We start from the raw sequence: 20,706 nt of genomic DNA, 5'->3' as shown, positions 1-20,706 counted from the left end.
TTAATTATCGTTCTTTAAGAATTTTTATTAGTTTTTTTTTCCGTGTGGTTGTGCAAAACCCTGAAATCAGTGATAAACTACAAGGAAGAGCATTCACGTAACTTTCCTAAATTTACACATCAACTGAAATGTATTACATGTATTTAATAAATCCTCTAACTTTGAAAACTTTGAAATTTTATGGAACCACAGTAACTTATCTAAATATACGTTTACTTGTGTACCAAGACAGTTTTTCTTTTACAGAAAACACACAACGTAACCATTAAAGTACTTCATATTGAATGCATCATCCAAATTCCTAGTGAGGGTACTTCATATTGAAGGCATCATCCAAATTCCTAGTGAGGGTACTTCATATTGAATGCATCATCCAAATTCCTAGTGAGTGTACTTACTGAAACACAGATTGATCTTTCTCTGGTGACTGTAAGAATTCTACGAGGGCTACTTACCAAACTCTCTGGTTCCAGCGTCTCTGCCGTGAAGATCATGTACCCTGTCGGTCTGATGATTGCTCCACTCTGATGCTGAACACAGTGGTTAATGTTCCTCTCATCTAAAGTCTACAACAGATGAAAATAATTACAGAATGAAAGTAATTTCAACTCATTTTAAACCATATATAGTAAGATGGGACATTTTATGCTTTATACTGCACATCCCAAAGCAATTTATGGAAAAGCTCTGATTTATCTAATATTCATTGCTAATAACTGACTTTTTCAAAACACATTTGATGTAATTTGATGAATAATTACAAAGAAACACTGAATTCTATATAGTGCTGAACAATTTTGCCATACAACAAAATGGAATCAGAGAAGCCTAGAGCAGTGTGATGTCATTCCCTGGACGTCCTATGGCACGACATACATGTACATCATTCCAGTTTATATGATGTAAAGAATGTTGACAGTCAAATCAATCCAACAAATTGCATTTTACAAGTGAAATGAATTCCTATTGATATAAAGGGAAATGTTTGTGAAATAAACAGACACTGTATTTGAGAACTAGACCAAACTGATGCTTAATGTGAATATCAATTAAATGATTCATTTCATTCCTACATATCTTTTTTTATATGTTTATTGCATTACAAACATAAAAGTTCCACAACACTTGCAAGTTAGTTACCATTTTTCTCTAACTTGACTACATTCATTTTTCAAATTTCATAAAAAGGCTTGTAAAAAAAAAAAAGAAGAAGAAGAAAAAAGTAGGGGCTGAAAGATGGTTAAAAATAGTGACAAACACACTAAACCTGTTTCTTGCATCATACTACACATCCATGTGAAAAGAGAAAGAGCACATTCATGTAAGATAACACAAAAAAGACCCATTATCCAGATACGAAGTCACATAATAGCCTAGTCTAGAAATGATAAAAGAAATTCCTTGTAGATACAGAGCTTTAATTTTTACATTTAACTTTTAAAGTTCTACAACTTACAGAGACTAGCATTTAAGCAAAGGTGGAGACACACCTCTTAACTTACAGAGAGATCACTTTAGTGAAGGTGGAGACACACCTAACTTACAGAGAGAGCACATTAGTGAAGGTGGAGAGTGGAGACACACCTCCTAACTTACAGAGAGAGCACTTTAGTGAAGGTGGAGAGTGGAGACACACCTAACTTACAGAGAGAGCACATTAGTGAAGGTGGAGAGTGGAGACACACCTCTTAACTTACAGAGAGAGCACTTTAGTGAAGGTGGAGACACACCTCCTAACTTACAGAGAGAGCACTTTAGTGAAGGTGGAGAGTGGAGATACACCTAACTTACAGAGAGAGCACTTTAGTGAAGGTGGAGAGTGGAGACAAACCTCCTAACTTACAGATAGAGCACTTTAGTGAAGGTGGAGACACACCTCCTAACTTACAGAGAGGGCACTATAGTGAAGGTGGAGAGTGGAGACATGCCTACTAACTTACAGAGAGAGCACTATAGTGAAGGTGGAAACTCCTTAACTTACAGAGACTAGCACTTTAGTGAAGGTGGAGGGTGGAGCCACATGGGTCCCCCACTCGTCTTCCTCTTCGTCTTCATCTAAATGCTGAAAAGAAAATGGATTTAAATTCTTAAAAACCTATTTATATCAATCATGTTCTATGTTATTGATTCTGGTGTAACTACAATCATTAATTCATTTATAAAGACATCCATTGAATTCATTGTTTAAACAACAAAAAATTTAAATATGAAGCAATATTCTGCCATCCTTAGCTTTCTGTATTTCACAACACTAAATAGAAACGAGAATCCTATCACTGAATCATTATCTGTTTCCAATAGACAGCAGACTGGGACCAGCTTACATCTTTGTATCGTTGATCGAGTGGGGTGCACTTAATTCTGTAAGTCTGCTTCCTATATTTAGGCTTCCACATACGAATTGGATTATCATGGATTCGGATATGTATTTCTGATTCATCTGTCAACCATCCTTTTGATACAAGGGTTGTTCTACCTACAAGCAATATTGCATGCATAAACTGAATGTCAGAAATATATAATTAAACTGATTTATACTCTCTAAAGGGAGGTAATCCCCTTACCAAACTTCCCAAATACTTCTACATCTGCATCATATTGCTTCGGATTCTTCATATACTCTACAAGAGAAAACAACCAGTTCAGTAACAATAATCAAAACATACAATCATACAATAGTCATGTATTCACACAAAGTACTTTGAAATTATGCAGCCAGTACTGGATCAAGGACTTTCTAAATGGGGATATGGAGGCAACCACAGAGGGAAAGAATGCCAACGGCATGATTCCTCAAGAGGGGTGCAGTAGAAAATTTTGAAGCAACATGAACTTTCAGAGGAAATTTGGAGACAATTCATTCTGTGTGTAATTCAAAAGCAGTGGGGTGGGGGGTGGGATGGTACACGACCCCCTCCCTATATCCATTACAGACACAAACAGCAGTCTTCACAACACAACTATTTCAAAAGTACTAGTACACAAGACATTTTTCACGAGCCCAATATGCAATTCCATAAAGAGGTCTACTGGACTGACGAAAAATCTGGAAGTCAGAGTCATTGGGCTAGTGGTTTATCTCAAGACTGCAGAAAGTACATTGTATTTACAGACTGAAGAGCATTTCTTATGCTTCTGTTCTTGCATTCATTATTGCTCACTGCCACTTAGTGGTACAAGATGTTGTCGGACTTGGGCTGTTAAATGGCTACATATATCAATTCATCATTACTGTAAGCACTGAGGGCTGTTCCATTAAAACATATGAGGTACCCGGGGACGGCAATTAAAAAAAAATCTATGGGTGCTTGTCATTGGTTGAAAATTGCATCTATGGTGGGTACCTACTGCCAGAAAACTGCATCTGTGGGAGGTTGTTTTGATAAAATCTTTATTTTTTTACCGAAACTGAGAGGAATGCAACAAGAGAAGGGAAGGGTTGAAAGTAGAATGTGAAACAAACGCCGTTTTCTGTCTTCATTTTATCTCGGTCGATGAGGTTCCGCGATCCGGTTATCGTTTCCAGTTTGACTCTAAAATTATAGCGACCGGAAATTAGGATTATCTCCCTTGTCCAAAATGGAAAACGAAACGTGCTCGTGGTCCATTGAAACGGTTTTTGATTTTTTTTTCTAGCTGCAATAATGTAGCCCTATCCAATTTTTTTTATTCTGACGTTTTCGGGATGAGGCTACAATTCCATAGGATCTCCGTAATGGTGCAAAATAATTTTATGAATAACCGATAATAAACTCTGCACTGTGTATTAGTCCCAAATGTTGTTTTCACCAAAAGGAGTTCTAACTTTGTGCTCGGGCATGTCTAATAAAGGTCTTTTTCATTAAATATATTGTACAGCATGCAGAATTCTTCGTCTGCTCCGCCATGCTTGTTATCGCGAAATCTCATAGGTGGATCTAATGAAAAAGCTAAACACTGACAATCGGCGCGAAAATGTAGTTACTTGAGCCACTTCGACAAAGAAAGGAAAATCATATTGTTGCAGAAAGAATTTACACTCTGCTGTTCGGTTTTTAACTTGATATTAAATTCAAACCTTTTCAATACCGACGAAATAGCTTTCGCCTCCATACTTGTCCATTAATGTAAATACTACTTTATATGACATACGCAAATGACTTGACAATCGGAAGTTGAAACTTCAGTACATCAAACATGGCGCACAAATATGAATCGAGAAATTGGAATTTATCGAAATTGTTGAAAACGGTAGAATAGAGCCTCACAAATCTTAAGTTGCCGGTTGTAAATTTATATATTGACTAAGAAACATAGAATATCATTTTATTTATGTAAAGAGACACATTTTCTTGTTTTTTAAAACTCAAAATACCAGTCAATTTTATTAAAACTTTTAATAGTTGTTTTTGAACATTTACAATACTAGACTTTTTATGAACAGGTAGACTTATAAAATTAATTTAGTTCATCATGTTTAAGAAAGACAGTCTTGATAAAATAAATTGATGTTTCTATGATCAAGATTCATTGATGGCCTGTTATTTGAATGGTGATAACCCCCAAGATACTCTTCTTTTTACTATCATGCTTGGGAACATCTGAAAATAGACCTCTATTCAGGGGTTATAAATAGTCATTCATACATATTGAATTTAAAGAAAAAGTGTATTTCAAATTTATTTCACTTCTATGGGTGGTGCCGCACTATCTAAAATTGCTTCTGTGAGTGGTCCCTCATTGCATTTTTATGCTTCTATGGGTGGTTACCCAAATTTTAAAGTGCCTTCCCCGGGTACCTCATATGTTTTAATGGAACAGCCCTGACTGCATCTCTGTGCTACTCGCTGTCAATGTTCTTTGTTCTACGATAAACCTGTGTGAAATTTTCATGTCAATTGAATATTTTTTAAACATATAGGTTCATATAGGTTTATCAAGAAATAAAATAAAATGATACAGTGTAGCTTTGTATACTGACAAAACAATGGTTAGGTAAATTTTAACATTAAAAGTCCTGACTATGATTTTATTGCTTCAAGTCATATTCAAAAGAAAAACGTATCATCAAATTCACCGCAAGTTTAAATGGGCGGTGGGGGGTCACGGACACATAGCCATATCTATGGAGATGGGTCGTCTAAATTACCTGAAGGAGAGAAAACCCTTGGTGCGATGTTTGTTTCCCATCGAATGACCTTCACAAATCTCTCTGTTAATTCACTATCCGATTCCCTCAGTTGACAAACAAAGTATCTGTAGCTGTAATTCTTCATTCCGCACAACTTCACTTTCTTTCTCCATATATCACTAGAAAATTTTTTTTTACACATCAAAGTCTGTGTATACACCTGGATGTGTTGTGATAACCACAGGTTCAAGGCAAAATGATAGTGAAAATTGGCACTCAATTCATTTTTCATCATGTCAATAGATCATATATAGTTTACTTTTCCCCTTTCATGCACTATAATATATGGTACACATATTTGGATTTAAACAGTACTATCAATAATCCATACAACTGACAACTTCTATAGTCAAACCTCATTATCTTGAATTTGATGGGACTAAGAGACATCAGAGGATTCTAGATATCGAAGGTAAAATACTTAAAGAATAAGTGGTTGGGACTTCTGAATCACTTTGACATATCCATGGTATTCAAGATATCGAAGTTGAACTGTATAAACATACCTTAGTAACTACTTTATACACTAGACAGGCTGACAGTTCTTACCATGAAGCTTGTTTTCCTGCCTCACATCCATCCTCTGCTTGCTTGTTCCTCCTACAAGGCCCTGGGCTGGTGGACTCGCGCGAGAGCACCACCGCGTGATGAGGATCCCAGTTCCCAAGGCAGTCACAGTCTCCCACCACACACACCACCTCGTCTTTCTCCACCTCCACTTCCACTCGGAACATCACCTCGAAAGTCACAGACATCATTGTCATGGTGGCAGTCTATCTGTTTACATCGACAATCTTAATCTCAGCCTATCTGTTCACAATCTTATTCTAAGTCTATCTGTTCACAATCTTATTCTCAGCAGTCTTAATGTTCACACTGACAATCTTATTCTGAGTCTATCTGTTCATTGTCTTAACATCAATCTGTTCATAGTCTTGATCTCAGGAGAGCTGAACAACTTCGGTATTTGTCACACAAATTTGTAAACTGGTTACCCCATTTGTCTGCCACCTGTAAATATACATGCATGTAAGAAACATTTATATACCTACAACTACACTATACAATGAACACGTTGAAAAACTTAGAACTCCAGATGAGTATTTGTATTTATATACACCCTAAATAAACAAACCAAACACGAAGGTAAATATAATGTCTCTAAAACAACACAGGGTAAAGGAATATCATCCTGCACTCAAAATGAATCTGTTTATTCACAGAACCACACTTTCTTCATCTTATTAAACTTTATTACCTTTAATCAAAACCTGACTGTACATTCATTACTTCACTGAGAAATGGCAGTCAATTGTGTGAAAACCAGCATACATGTTTCTAAAAATCTGATGTACCGTGACACTCCATGTACACTCCGTATCAATGCCTGATATTCAATATCTAATTCTGAAAACATGACGATGGGGGTCTACATTAAAAAAATTTTTAAATATCATTTTATGGGTAAATCCAATTTCTTGATAAACGAATGCATGTGAACTTAATAAAATAAAATGAAGACTTAATCTGCAAGAGATATAATAAACATGATTTATATCAGGTAGTGTCACTTGTTGAATTAGGATAGATACACGGATGATTAGTATGTATACAGTGATGTAGGAAAATACACATATACTTTTCTAAAAAGTTTGCATGCATTGAGTTAATTTCAAAACTTCCAATAAATTCTTATAATTAATTAACAGAGACTGGAATTTTGCCTCTGCTGAGTATGGAACCCAGGATGTTTGGCACAACAAACCAGTGTTCTATCGATCAAGCTAAAAGACAGAGCTAGGAGAAATACTACATGTATTTACATTATAGAAGACAAAACCAAATTGTAAAAGCTTAATTAAGGCCTAAATATGAATGTCAACACAGAGCTAGTTTAATAACACAGAATTACCAGCTGCAATGTAGATTATACTGAGCGAAGCTCGGACGGGCCAAAGGCCCGTCCGCGAAGCAAGGCTCTAAAGGTAACACGTATATAAAAGAAAAAAGTCAAAATCAGCAAAAGAAAAAGAGACAATCTCTATATACGTTCACTGAAATTTTCGTGATCCATATGGGAGGATATGGGCGCCGCCATTTATTTTTTCATTACCTACTTCAACAGTTATTCGTGTTTTATTTTGAATGCCAATAATAGAAGACTCTGACGTGCAATTCGTAATTTAAACACTCAGTTTGTTTAAAGTGAATAGAATAATTATCATTGTAACAGGTTTTAGCAAATAATTACATATAAAACCGTAATACGACTAAATAGATGAACGAGTTCATGAGTTTCTTTAAATAAGAATATACGATAAAATTACGGTTACATTTTTACCATTTTGAATTTATTGGTTAATTTTGTTTAGTTTTATAACGGCCTTTTTCATTGCATACAGAATGTTTTATTGTTGTTTATAATTGTTTGCTTTGAAAAAGAGAAAAAAGGTTGAGGCTAAATGTGACGTCACAATACACAGTTTACGTCGCCTTGTGTTTTATTTCCCGCGTTCAATGAATAGGCGGATCCTGTAAAACTGTTGTCCCCATATAAACCCCTTTAATATTGAGATGTTACTGGGTTTTTAGCACAAGGAAAATTTCATTAAAAATATATATTTTTAAATGAATCATAACCTACCATACTTTACGGAATTATGATTACCACTTGGGACACTCCAATGGACATTACATGCTTCGCTCGGTCCAACAGCCACACCATATACATATTATATAAATTAAATGACACTACTTTTTGATATGTGTGCTTCTGAAATGTGCCCAAAAATTCAACAAGGTCAACAGTAGAAGTCCAATTTTCCTTTCGATAGTTCAGCAGGGTCGGGGTCGGGTCTCACATACCACACATGGTTTTTAAATTAAACACGTGCTATATTTGTCCATTGTCGTGAGCAGCACATACACACAAGATACACTGTACATGTACTATCCAATATTAAGTGATGAATGGATCCAATATTAAGCCATGAATGGATCCAATAATTCTCAGACTCTGATATCTATAAACATGATAAAGGAACTATATATTCTGTCTGAAGTCATTGAAGCCACAGACATATATACCTACATGTACTATGATTTACACCTGTACAAAAACACAGGTAGCTGCTCAGTTTTTTCACATAAGCAAGTCATTCACAGTACTTAACCATCCCTTATCCCCCTTTGTTTGGTGTGGATGATTAGACAATATCACAGATAAAATGGCTACAAATGAAGTCCCTCGGGCTCAGTCAGCAGTGTAATCAGTAGTGAAGAATTAGAGCCACATCAACACCAGTTCTTAATCAAACCATTTAAATTCAAACATTTGACTAAATTTCAAATAGAATAAGTCAATCGAATCAAGTTAATTATGGGAAATGTCATGCAACCTCAACTTTTCAGGTCAAATGAGATTATGAGAACTTATAATTACAAATACACATATATTTTTAGGAGAAGAGGAATGGCAGCTTGGGTCCTATAGAGTACTTCTGTATAACAAAATTATATAAATCTACCCAGAGATGTAAATCAATGAAGCTGATATCTCTCTGAATTTTCTTTATTTCAATAATTCTGCTCAATCACCTGCTGAGATCTGATATTTCCACAAAAATCTAGTTAAATCTATTTAATCTACTGAATCAATACTGTTTTCAAAATAAATGTACCTTGAAGTACAGCTACCATACATTATACATACAGTATACCTATAAGAAGATTGATGGGACTCCCAAACACATGTACCCATTTCTCTGAATATCTCCTCCATTAGCATTACAATATACCTATAAAGGAAGATTGATGGGACTCCCAAACACACATACCCATTTCTCTAAACATCTCCATTAATAGTATTGCAATGTGAATATATGTCCATCATCTCATGTTAATCTCCATAACAAGATGTCTCTCTGGATGTCAGAGTGTACTATTGTGCATCCACACTACACTTGTAAACCGAACAAACTGAAGATTGGAGAATCTCTCAGCAATTTATAAAAATTACAGAAGATATGGACATGTACTGCACAGATTCGAATTATTTAAACTGACACATTAATCTACACACGTTTATACATAATCAGTAAATCAGTGTGCGATTTAAAAGTTTTGAAAATACATGAGAGTATGAACTGCGATGATCCATGCCAGCTAGCATACTAGTGCACTTCATAAAAAGTATGCTGGTGTGAGGAATTGCAGTTCATACCCTATTGTATTTTCAAAAATGGAATTTATTTCTTATATATATATATATATATATATATATATATACACACACACATATAAATTTACATTCTACTACAATTAAGATACATTTAGTAAGATGTCACTTGACAGTCATCAAAATGAATTTCTTTACACAGTCAAACATTTTTCAGTTCACCTTCAACATGATGCAAACTACTGCTAGTAAAATAATCACTCCATTAAGCCTCGAGTGTCATCTAGCATACAGTAGCTTAAAATAATCACTCCATTAAGCCTCGAGTGTCATCTAGCATACAGTAGCTTCACACAGATTTGGCCCTTGTTTTGTTAGTTCATGCCTGTGGTAATATCATATTTACATATATACACATACATACATGAATTTATGATAAACAGTTTAGCAACCCTGTTATATCAACTACTGTGTCTTGTCTCTTAAAAAGTGATTTCAGACGGAGCTGCAGAACTGTAGTTCTCCAGGAGTACATTAGTCCTGGTTTACACTCTATTCCAATTATTCCCCAGAGTACTACAGTTCTGCACTTCCTCAGAACCAGATGGAACCACATCCAAAGTCCCACAATGGACAGAATCTAGTCTATATGATTTTCCTCCTCTGGTATATAAAATATTCATCACTATAAAACAGACCCAACATAATTAATGTGAAAATTCATGGAATTATACTAATGCATACACACAGGAGGTGGGTTATGTATATAATTAAACCACAGGTGCTTGACTTTACAAAAATTTACATTACAATAATTATATATATATATATATAAAAGCATGAAAACCCAGCAACACCTACTTTCTTAAAGTGTCGGATCTAAGAAGATGTAAAGCAATTTATAAAAGCACTGAAAAGGCTGAAAACTCAAATTTTTGACACAACCCCGCGTCTTTATCAATTTTAAGAGACATATATTACATAAACAAATAACACACACCACAAAAAAACCGACAAGTATCAATAATCTACATTGGTAACAAGAATGATAGACTGTTGTACTGAGTGAGAAAAAGAAAAGAAACCATTTTTCTCACTCAATACAACAGTATATCATTCTTGTTACCAATGTATATTATTGATACTTGTCGTTTTTTCGTGGTGTGTGTTATTTGTTTATGTAATATTTGTCTCTTGATAAAGACGTGGGTTGCGTCGAAAATTTGAGTTTTAAATAACCAACAGTGCCATGGCCTTTTCAGTGCTTTTATATCTATATCTATATATATAAAGCACTAAATAATCACAACTAGGTACTGAAAATTTTCGCCCCAGCCCGGGGTCGAACCAGCGACGTACAGCACCCACCGCCTAGCAAGATTGTCAAACCAGTGCGTAAGTCCACTCGGCCACAACGACTTCCCTAAAAAGGAAGCTTTGTTATGCTCCTAAAGCGCTACTTATACACACAGGGCTCGCGCTGCCCATCGCATTTGTCGCATTTTGCGATTTTTCAGAAAAAAATGCGACAGAAATTCCGGAAATGCGACACGGACATTTCGTATTTTAGTATTCGCGCGCCATTTTGAATTTCAGCTGTTGGCATCCAAACAGCCTCAGGGCTGTTTTACCTGTGCAGAATGTGGATACCCTGTCGCATGGGAACAATAAGACTTAGGGGCGTCTTGTTTATTTAACAGTTTACACAAAACAAAGGGTTGATCCTCTATGTGCAGGTAGGTGTGAATGAAATGAACTTTGCGCGTGCCAGTTGCCTACAGTACATATCGTAAATATAGAGATACCCGAGTCATTACTGGGGAGCTACCTGTTTTGTACTAGATGGAATAAAAAGCGTGTGATTGTGCACATAAGCTAGTCAATGGAAGATATACTTCCGTGTTAATAAAAATATATAAAATTTAATTTGTCGGTTCATCACAGTACAAAAGCGATTTCATCTAGAAAGGTAAACTAGAATGTTCAGCTATATTTTCTAATCCATTTGACGTTAGTACAGTGTATAAATAGAGGAATGTTGGGAAATTGCATTATTCTTTAGGTCTTTAGTTTGATCTATTTAGAAAATGGCCATGAGGAAACGCAAAACAGTAGGTTCTTCTGAAATTGCTATCCTGTCATCTTTTGACTTCACATCATCTTAAGCCATTTAAAATTTGTTTCAGACTTCATAATGTCCCTTCTCCTCTACATGATGAGATTCACCAAAGGACCACTTTGTCATTCTGGATTTCAAGATGAAAACAAGATTCTTCAGTGAAAATGTGATGTGAAACTATGATCATGTGTTATATATTACAGTAATTAATTTTCAGTAACTTTGTCATCAGTGACTTTTTCTAGACTGCAAATTTAATGAGTAATATATGTCATTTACACTACTAAAATGATTAATAAACATTTAGAAACTCATTTCTTGTCTTTATTTAATATAGCCAGTTTATATGCTATGAAATACTCCTATTTTTTTCTGGTATGAAATAGAATTGAGTCAACTTAGCCAAAAACAATATTTAGAAATAAAACCATGATTGTGCTGCAATGTCATCAGACTGACTAAAAAGCAATCTGCTGAAATACAATCGATTTTCACAATATCCTAATAATTATAGTGATTTGTGATAAAAGCTAAACAAAGCTATGTTGTATACATTGTGTAAGAATAATCAGAGATATGATATGTTGTATATGCCTCTTGAATAATATACATGAAATATAGATCTACAGTAAACGTGTATGAGTCGATGCACGCGCGTTAGGTTGCGACACAAAATTTTGGTCCAGTGTGAGCCCTGACACACTGATGCAATCCCACACAGTCGCTGTGTCATTCAGTGTTTAAGATATTTTATAAGGAGAGTGGATCTCTCGATGCAATTGTATAGAATATTTAATATAAAGCACAAACAAACAATTATAACACCCAACCTTCTGTGTGTGTATATATATATATATATATATATATATATTGTGAGTACACATACTCTAAACATCAACATCAAATCACACGTATAGTGACTAGTGTAGGGTTATTATCAAGATGATAATTCATTCCCCTTTTTCTTTAAATCCTACTTAAATAAATGTTTTACTGAGTGAACATGGTGAAAAGCTTCAATTTAACTCCCCTGTTTCCATAACTTTTGGTAAATCATACAGACATCCATGCATTCTTAGAGTCAGTCAAGATTTAAGTAGATATGCATTTAAATCTTTTCAGACTTGCTGCGAGGAAGCACACCATGAATCTAGCCTTCACAAAATGAGATTGACAAAATCAGCAACTCTCTGAAAAACAACTATGTGAACAGTAACAAATAAACCCCTTAAAATATCAATGTCCTCAATAGATGATCCATGAAATTTCTGAATCACCTTTACCTAGGCTAACTGAAGATCGATTCTTATCTCCAATATCAAATCTTATGATAATTTCTGATGAATCTGCTCATTTGCAGTATAATGCCCAGACAGATGACCTGTGGTTAAAAGTGAATCACATCTTTTAGAACTATTAAATGAGTTATAATATCAAATATGCTTTAAGACAGAGTTTTAGAACAGATCTACCTTTTTGCAATAGGTCATACAGATAATTTTACCAGTCTGAACAATGAAATACACCGTCAACTGGTCCAAAAGAATTGTTTGTGGTCAAAATCTTCGGATCAGTACACGTAAGTTTTTAAAGTCTGTTAAAAGCCTTTCCTGACATTTTCTTAATCAAAACAATGAGACTATTAGAGGAATTACTTACATGAACACTTAAATAAATCCTTACAAAAATATTTTTTACTTGAAAAAAAAAATGCAGTCCGGAGTTTTTAGCAGTCAGGGCCATAATGCAAACACGTTATTTGAAAAATAATGTAAATGAGATATTTTACACAAACATGTACAATTTCAGTCTTCGACGTTAACCGGTGGCCCAATGCCCGAGGCCAGTAAAATCGGGATCGGGCTTCTAAAAATATTTAACCCAGGAGTCCGGCGGGCCTGTAATTGTTTTATTGTATGTGTTGTATATATTACAAATAAAGCGTGAGATTGACTCAGACTTTCGCATCCTTCATTTTTCAACCATGCTGCCTTTTCTGAAGTATAGGGAGGCATGGGCACTGGAAGTTAATGTAAATATATAGTATGTGCATGTATAAAAAATACATGCACATACTATATATTTACATTAACTTCCAGTGCCCATGTAGGGAGGGGGTCGTCCGTGAAATTCAAAACCTCACAAGCGTATTTAGCAATCACAACAATCAGATCCAAATAAAGAAAAACGGTCACACAAGCCAAGGAGAAAAGAGAACGAAAATCCATGCCCCATTGGACCAAGGGTGGGCCTTTGCTAAGATTTAATTCTTGAGAAAACAAAATGTTTTGTACGTGGTGATTACAAAACAAAGCAGATTCTGAACAGGAGCTGCTGATGTCATCTGCGAGATTAATATTTTGAAAAATAAGATATGTAATCCTTTTAATGTCAGTAGTATATTTTCCTACAGTAGAACATACATTTATCTATAGTGTAGAATCAGCATGCAACACCTTGCAAATGACAAGTGGTCAAATTAGATAAAATATTTTGGGCCATTAAAATATTGTTCGGGCTTGCAAAATTATTATACTGGGAGGCCCGAAGGGCCTGTGCTTCACAAAGTTTTTCATGAAGACTGCAGTTTTAAAAAATAACGCATTATCAATATTTTTTCGATCTTACGTAGTCATTGATTTTGTCTAAAATCTTTATTGTTTTGTATTTCCTGCTGATATTTATTGCATTCTACGATTCCAGGATGTAAAAGAAGATGTAGTGCACAGTCTCCGATTGACAATTGTTAATAACGGCATGTAGCAGACGTAGCTCAGTAAAATTTTACTTGTTATCATGGTGTGTTATTTACATTTTTGGATGAAATTTTTATCAACAAATTAACAATTATCCCCACTTTTCCCGAAGACTTTGAATATTTTTCCTGAATTAAGCATGGTTTTGAATAAAAGAAACGTGTTTTTTTCTTGGTGTACGAGCGAAAATCTGTGGTGCACGTGACATAAATCAACATAAACAAGTTAACTAAAAATGACCTCTTGAGTTAATTAAGAGTACCACGCAGTATTTGATGAAGAACAGGAGCAAAGAGAGGCGACTTATTGTGACAAAAAGTTAACTTGCATGCATTATTTTTTCTAATAAAGTGTTTGCATTATGGCCCTAACTGTTTAGGAACAAGTTAATTTGAAAATAATAGATCTATATAGTCATCATTTGCATGCATCAATGCACCGGCCCATTTTCACTCAATATAAAAAATTTTGAGGGCATAATTGATATCAACAAATGCTAGAATTTCTTCTTATATGATTAATTTGAATCATTGATATTAACCATTTTTAAATAAATGTTTCAATATTACTAATTAGGAAGTCAAATATCGAGAATTTGAATTCTCAATTAGAATTCTTGATAAAATGGCACCCCATCTCATAAACACGAAGAATGCAATGCATCGTTCATTGGTCAATGGTGTCCAATAGGGGGGAGGGAGTCTACCGCACGTAAATATTGCCTGTATCATGTGACATTGTACATTCGAAACAACAAATTGCATTTGAATAGGAATTCATGTTAACAAAAGGCATAAATTTATACATATATATTGACTCATCATTGGTTACATCCTGGTGTTAGATCTTAAATCATGCTGCTTATAATTCTAAAGAAAGAAAAATCCAAAGAATTTATAAATAAACCTATAAATACATATCAATGAGGTAAAAATATATACACATATAGGGCCTATATTCAAACATTGCCAACTCCACTCCAGTCTGACTTCTAAAACTAAAAGCACTATTGGTTAAATGTGTGCTGGCAACTAGATAAAATTATGCAGCATAATGATTCTTAAAGCTCTTGTTTAAATAATTTTCCTTGAGTAATCCAAAATGACTAATATTTGATTATTTAAAAAAAAAAAGGTACCGTACTCTACACCGTGGTGACGGCCGTACTGTCATGTCATTTCCATAGTCTGGATCATCCTAACGCTTGTTCAATTTTTGTATTCATAACGAGGCTTGGCTGCACATTGTGTACACACAGGTCACGTGCTACCGATGACGCGACCTCTAATTATAGAATGGGGGTTTGGTACCCAGAGTTATCGTTCCCGTCTAAAAATCATATCAAAACGTACTAAAACTAACTTAGCATATCGAACTGTAATGATCATATCTAAGCAAATCAAACACTTGTCTGAATTTTATAAACGCAGAAGCTGGTAAATATGAGACACCTGAGCGAATTAAAAGGTTTTATATAAATATTCATTCATCCAATAATGTTAGAATAATCATGGAGTTCGTTATTTTTGTGAACTTACTGTAAGATTTTAAGCTTAACACTAAAACTTGTAAAATCATACTTTATAATACAATAGGTAGAAATAAGTTTTGTCAAGAATCTTGACATTCAGACGTTGACAGAGGTGCAAACTCCCCGTCGAGGCCTCATTACGTCACAGTGCCTACGAATAGACCTCTCCTATGTGACGCAGCACTATATACAGATTTGTATATTGTGAGTCCGCGATTATCACGTAGACAAATTACACTAAAGAAGTAGTTCGCAGTTAAAAGTCTGAAGATATTAATATTAAAAGCATTAATATAAAAGTATGGATTTTATTTTAAACATAAAATGATCAAAAGATCATTAAAAAGTAGGGATACTCTGTTCAAATTATTGTGTAAAGTAATGAATTTGATGTTTACGTTCTTGTTTTGAAAGTTGGTTACGTTTGACGTTATGTTTTTTCGTCATTCTACAGTGACGTCACAGTATACGCGGCCTAAGAAATCGCTATCCCATAATGCCTAAGTGGAAGAGTTTGGTTTGTGAGCAAACGAACTCTGGTGGAAGTTTGGACAGAGGTGTTGTAGCGCAGCGTAATACGCCCTCTGGTGAGAGATTGGTAGCGTAATACGCCCTCTGGTGAGAGATTGAGTATTAGTATACCCGAGGAAGTACTCGAGGAAAGGTACTAGGCTAGGTCGGCTAGCTCACCTTTCTTAAGTCTACTCTGGCGAGCCCCTCCCCCGGGGTTGGGAGTGGCGAGATTGTCGTATGGTCCGAGAAGTTGCGAATGGCCTGCGCGTTTCAGTGGCGGATCCAGCGCGGAGACCCTCACCCCCTCCCCTCACAAATGGTTATAGAAATATTTTATTTGCCAATCATGGTCCCACCAAGGATAACAAAATATAACACGCATAATTTGTTTGACATATAGAGTACAAACCATACAGTCGAGAATGAATAATTTGAATGACCTCCCTTTCTCCTAGGCATTCAACAAACACATATAATCGTGTGAACATGGACTCCTATGTCGCTAATCCAAAAACAGCTAGTCTTTTTGTATAGGCCTAACTCAGCTTGACCAAAGGAGAAAATGTCTGATTAATTAATTTAGGTGAGACACTAATCTTGGCAGTATTTCTCTAGAAATATCGTCAAGTGTTGATTGTAATATCCTGCAGATTGTAGGATAATCAGTAAATTCCAGTGAATGTAAACCATGGCTGACAACTATTGAAATTAATGGACATGCAGTTGAATTCAAAATCGACACGGGTGCTGATGTTACTGCTATTCCGGAGAAAACTTTCAAGACATTAAATGTGAACAACCTTCAGTCATCACAGAAAATTCTGAAAGGTCCTGGCAGAAACACTTTAAACGTAATTGGAAAGTTTCGTTGTGAATTATTTCAGGAAAACCGCAAAACTTATCAAGACTTGTATGTTATTCGAGGCCTCAACAAACCACTTCTTGGGAGACCAGCTATTGAGAAACTAGAAATAGTCAAACAGATTGCAAGTTTGCAGCTGCACTCTGATTACAAGCAAAAATTTCCTTCACTCTTTCAAGGACTTGGAAGATTACAGGGGGAGTACGAGATAAAGATGAGAGAGGACGCGCAACCGTACGCAGTCACCGCACCAAGGAGAGTGGCCTTACCCTACCTTGAGAAAGTCAAAGCTGAGCTAAGTAGGATGGAGAGCTCAGGAGTTATCTCACCTGTAGATGAGCCTACGGACTGGTGCTCAGGTCTCGTGGTGATCCCAAAGAAAAACAACTGTGTTAGACTTTGTATTGACCTGACACAACTCAACAAGTGGGTCAGAAGGGAGAATTTCCAATTACCAAGCACAGAGGAGACCCTCAACAGACTCACAGGAGCCAAAGTTTTTTCAAAGTTAGATGCTAACAGTGGATTTTGGCAAATACCTCTAGCTCCAGCATCTAGACTCTTGACCACATTTATTACACCATTTGGGCGATATTGTTTCAACAGAGTACCTTTTGGTATCTCATCAGCCCCGGAGTACTTCCAGAAAAGGATGCAGATGATTCTAGCTGGGTTTGAGGGTGTCTTATGTCAGATGGACGACATACTTGTGTTTGGAGCCACCCAAGAGGAACATGATGGCAGGCTAGAAAATGTGTTGAGAAAACTGTGTGAAGCAGGCATAACTCTTAACAGTGCAAAGTGTGAGTTCTCAAAGGACCAAATCACCTTTGTAGGACATGTCATAGACCAAAATGGGATTCAACCTGATCCAAAGAAGGTGTCAGCAGTCAAAAACTATGAAGCACCGCAAAATGTGACAGACGTTCGACGCTTCTTAGGAATGGTGAATCAGCTCGGACGATTTACTCCTAATCTGGCAGAGCATAGCAAACCGTTGCGTGACTTGCTACACAAGGACAACGAATTTACATGGGGACCTCCACAGGAGCAAGCTTTCAGCAAGATTAAAGAAGAACTGAGTAATGAGACAGTTCTCGCTCTGTATGATCCAAAAGTTCCAACAAAAGTGTCGGCAGATGCGTCGTCATATGGATTAGGAGCCGTACTTCTCCAAGCGACAGACAGCAGCAGCAGCAAGCATTGGAAGCCAATTGCTTATGCTTCACGATCCATGGGCCCAACCGAGCAACGATACGCACAAGTAGAGAAAGAAGCACTTGCTGTGACGTGGGCTTGTGAGAAATTCTCAGATTTCCTGATTGGCATGAAATTTAACATAGAGACAGACCATAAACCCCTGATATCTCTACTGGGATCGAAAGCTATTTCTGATCTACCACCAAGGATACAGCGTTTCCGCATGCGACTCATGAGATATGAGTATGAGATATACCATGTTCCTGGTAAAAATCTTTACACAGCTGATGCACTCTCTAGAGCACCGCAGCAAGATATGTCAAAAGAAGAGGAGGAGTTCCAGACGGTGGTGGAAGCATACGTAGACTCCATCATAGAAACTCTTCCAGCAAGCGAGTCGCTACTAGAAGAAATACGACGAAAACTACATGAGGATAGCGTGTTACGCATTGTCATGCGGTACTGTGAGGAGGGTTGGCCAGGATTTGAGAAGCCATCAATCAACATTGTCACTCGTCCATTTTGGCAGATAAGAGAAGAACTCTCAGTCTGTCAAGGGTTACTTATGAGAGGAAATCGACTCGTTATTCCTACAGCTCTAAGAGCTGACATGTTGCAGAGAATCCATGAAGGACATCAAGGAATACTGAAGTGTCGGGAACGAGTCAGAAATTTTATTTGGTGGCCAGGGATTAATCGTGAAACCGAGGACCTAGTGAAAAGCTGTTCTGTCTGTGTGAAAAACAGACCAGATCACGCAGAGCCTTTACGACCAACCAAATTTCCAGACAGGCCATGGGAGATGTTAGCAACAGACCTATTTCACCTGAAAAATGACAATTATCTACTCGTCGTTGACTATTTTTCCCGCTATGTTGAAATAGCAAAGTTGGAAAGCACCACATCACAGACCATAATAAATCATCTTAAATCGATACCACATCACAGACCATAATAAATCATCTTAAATCGATGTTCGCTAGGCATGGTATACCGGACACATTGGTGTCTGACAATGGACCACAATATGCCAGCTCAGTTTTCCAGACCTTCTCCAGGAATTACGGATTCCGTCTCCAAACTAGTAGTCCTCACTATCCACAAGGAAATGGTGAAGCCGAACGTGCTGTGCAGACAGTAAAACGTTTACTAAGAAATGCGACAGACCCGTACCTTGCATTGCTTGCATACAGAGCAACTCCATTGAAGAATGGATGCAGCCCAGCTGAACTTTTAATGGGGTGAAAACTCAGGACCACTTTGCCAGAAAATCCGAGAAACTATTACCCAAAATGGCCAGACTTAGGAAAAGTATGTCATCTAGAGGAACAATCCCGTCAGAACCAAAAACTTAACTTTGATTTCGCAAAGAAAGCAAGACCTTTATCTCTGTTGAAAGCTGGAGAAACAGTATGGGTGAAGGGAGAAGGAGGAGGAACGATCGGAACAGTGGTAACCAGGACACAACAGAGTGACCGCTCTTACATCATTGAGACACCCAAAGGATCGATTCGCAGGAACCGTCGTCACTTAGCACCAGCAAGCATGTTGAAGGATGAAGTATTCGCGAGTGACACATTTGACCAAGATATGGACATTCGTAGCAATGTATGTCCTGTGAGTGAAAATGCGCGTAACAAGACCAGTGAAACAGTGTCGCACACTACCCGAAACCAAGTCGCGACAAAGTCTGTGAACGAGAAACTTACCTGTGTTGATCAAAACACATCGCGCATCACCAGATCTGGTAGAGTGTCAAAGCCGATCGAGAGACTGAATTTGTGACTTGCATAATGACTATCATACATTGTAACTGTTAGTTAATGCATTATTTAGAATCAAACCGATAGAAGAAATCTTCTTTAAGTTCTGTCAGTTAATGTGTTTATTCTAGTCATTATAGTTTCTAGTCATAGTTTCATTTATTTGTTGTTTAAAAAAAATGTGAGTATAATGTTTGTTTGAGTGAGAATAATTCCCTGTCATGTGTTATTGTAATATCTTGAAAAAAAGGGAGATGTAGGATAATCAGTATTATAATGATGTATATCGTAGATGTCAGGTAACATTCTATGTACGAACTGATATGATATATCGTGACGTCACGGGAATAAACAGCATGGCTCGCATCTGAGTGTTCTTTATATAAACTGAACTGAGAACATAACACAGATAACATTTAAATATGAAGATCTTAAAAAGGTTTGGACTAAAATTATTTCCTTGTTTGATCCCTAATTTAATCGGGAAGAAATCCGTCACATTATTCTCCTATATGCAATATCTGCTAATTTTATACATTCTTTTGGTATGATAGAATGAGAGCCTATTCAAATGTCAAACAACTTTTAAAAAATGATTTTTAGTACATATATAAT

General features: G+C 36.3%; 2 protein-coding genes across 2 annotated transcripts in view; one reads left to right on the top strand and one right to left on the bottom strand.

The window, feature by feature from the left end:
- The window catches only part of LOC125678919 (glycerophosphocholine phosphodiesterase GPCPD1-like), a 66,076-nt gene extending 50,614 nt beyond the window's left edge, over nt 1–15,462 (bottom strand). The window contains exons 1-7 of the mRNA XM_056156407.1: nt 15,366–15,462; nt 5,720–6,181; nt 5,129–5,289; nt 2,565–2,621; nt 2,325–2,476; nt 1,982–2,062; nt 456–566 (exon numbers count right to left, since the gene is read on the bottom strand). Coding sequence (XP_056012382.1) covers nt 456–566; nt 1,982–2,062; nt 2,325–2,476; nt 2,565–2,621; nt 5,129–5,289; nt 5,720–5,934 — 777 coding nt within the window. The 5' untranslated portion in view covers nt 5,935–6,181; nt 15,366–15,462. The remainder of the gene's footprint in view (nt 1–455; nt 567–1,981; nt 2,063–2,324; nt 2,477–2,564; nt 2,622–5,128; nt 5,290–5,719; nt 6,182–15,365) is intronic.
- Nucleotides 15,463–17,342: 1,880 nt separating this feature from the next.
- Nucleotides 17,343–19,283, top strand: LOC125679782 (uncharacterized protein K02A2.6-like). Its single transcript, XM_048919247.2, has one exon. The coding sequence runs from the start codon at nt 17,343–17,345 to the stop codon at nt 19,281–19,283; it is 1,941 nt and encodes a 646-aa protein (XP_048775204.2).
- Nucleotides 19,284–20,706: the final 1,423 nt, after the last annotated feature.

This window comes from Ostrea edulis, chromosome 2, assembly GCF_947568905.1.
Source record: "Ostrea edulis chromosome 2, xbOstEdul1.1, whole genome shotgun sequence".
In the NCBI taxonomy this organism is placed as follows: domain Eukaryota; kingdom Metazoa; phylum Mollusca; class Bivalvia; order Ostreida; family Ostreidae; genus Ostrea; species Ostrea edulis.
Note: the sequence above shows the minus strand (reverse complement) of the source record. Positions and strands in the feature narration are given on the sequence as shown.

What these genes read in the sequence shown, in the direction of transcription:
- LOC125679782 (XM_048919247.2), top strand. Translation starts at nt 17,343, where the DNA reads ATGAGAGAGGACGCGCAACCGTACGCAGTCACCGCACCAAGGAGAGTG.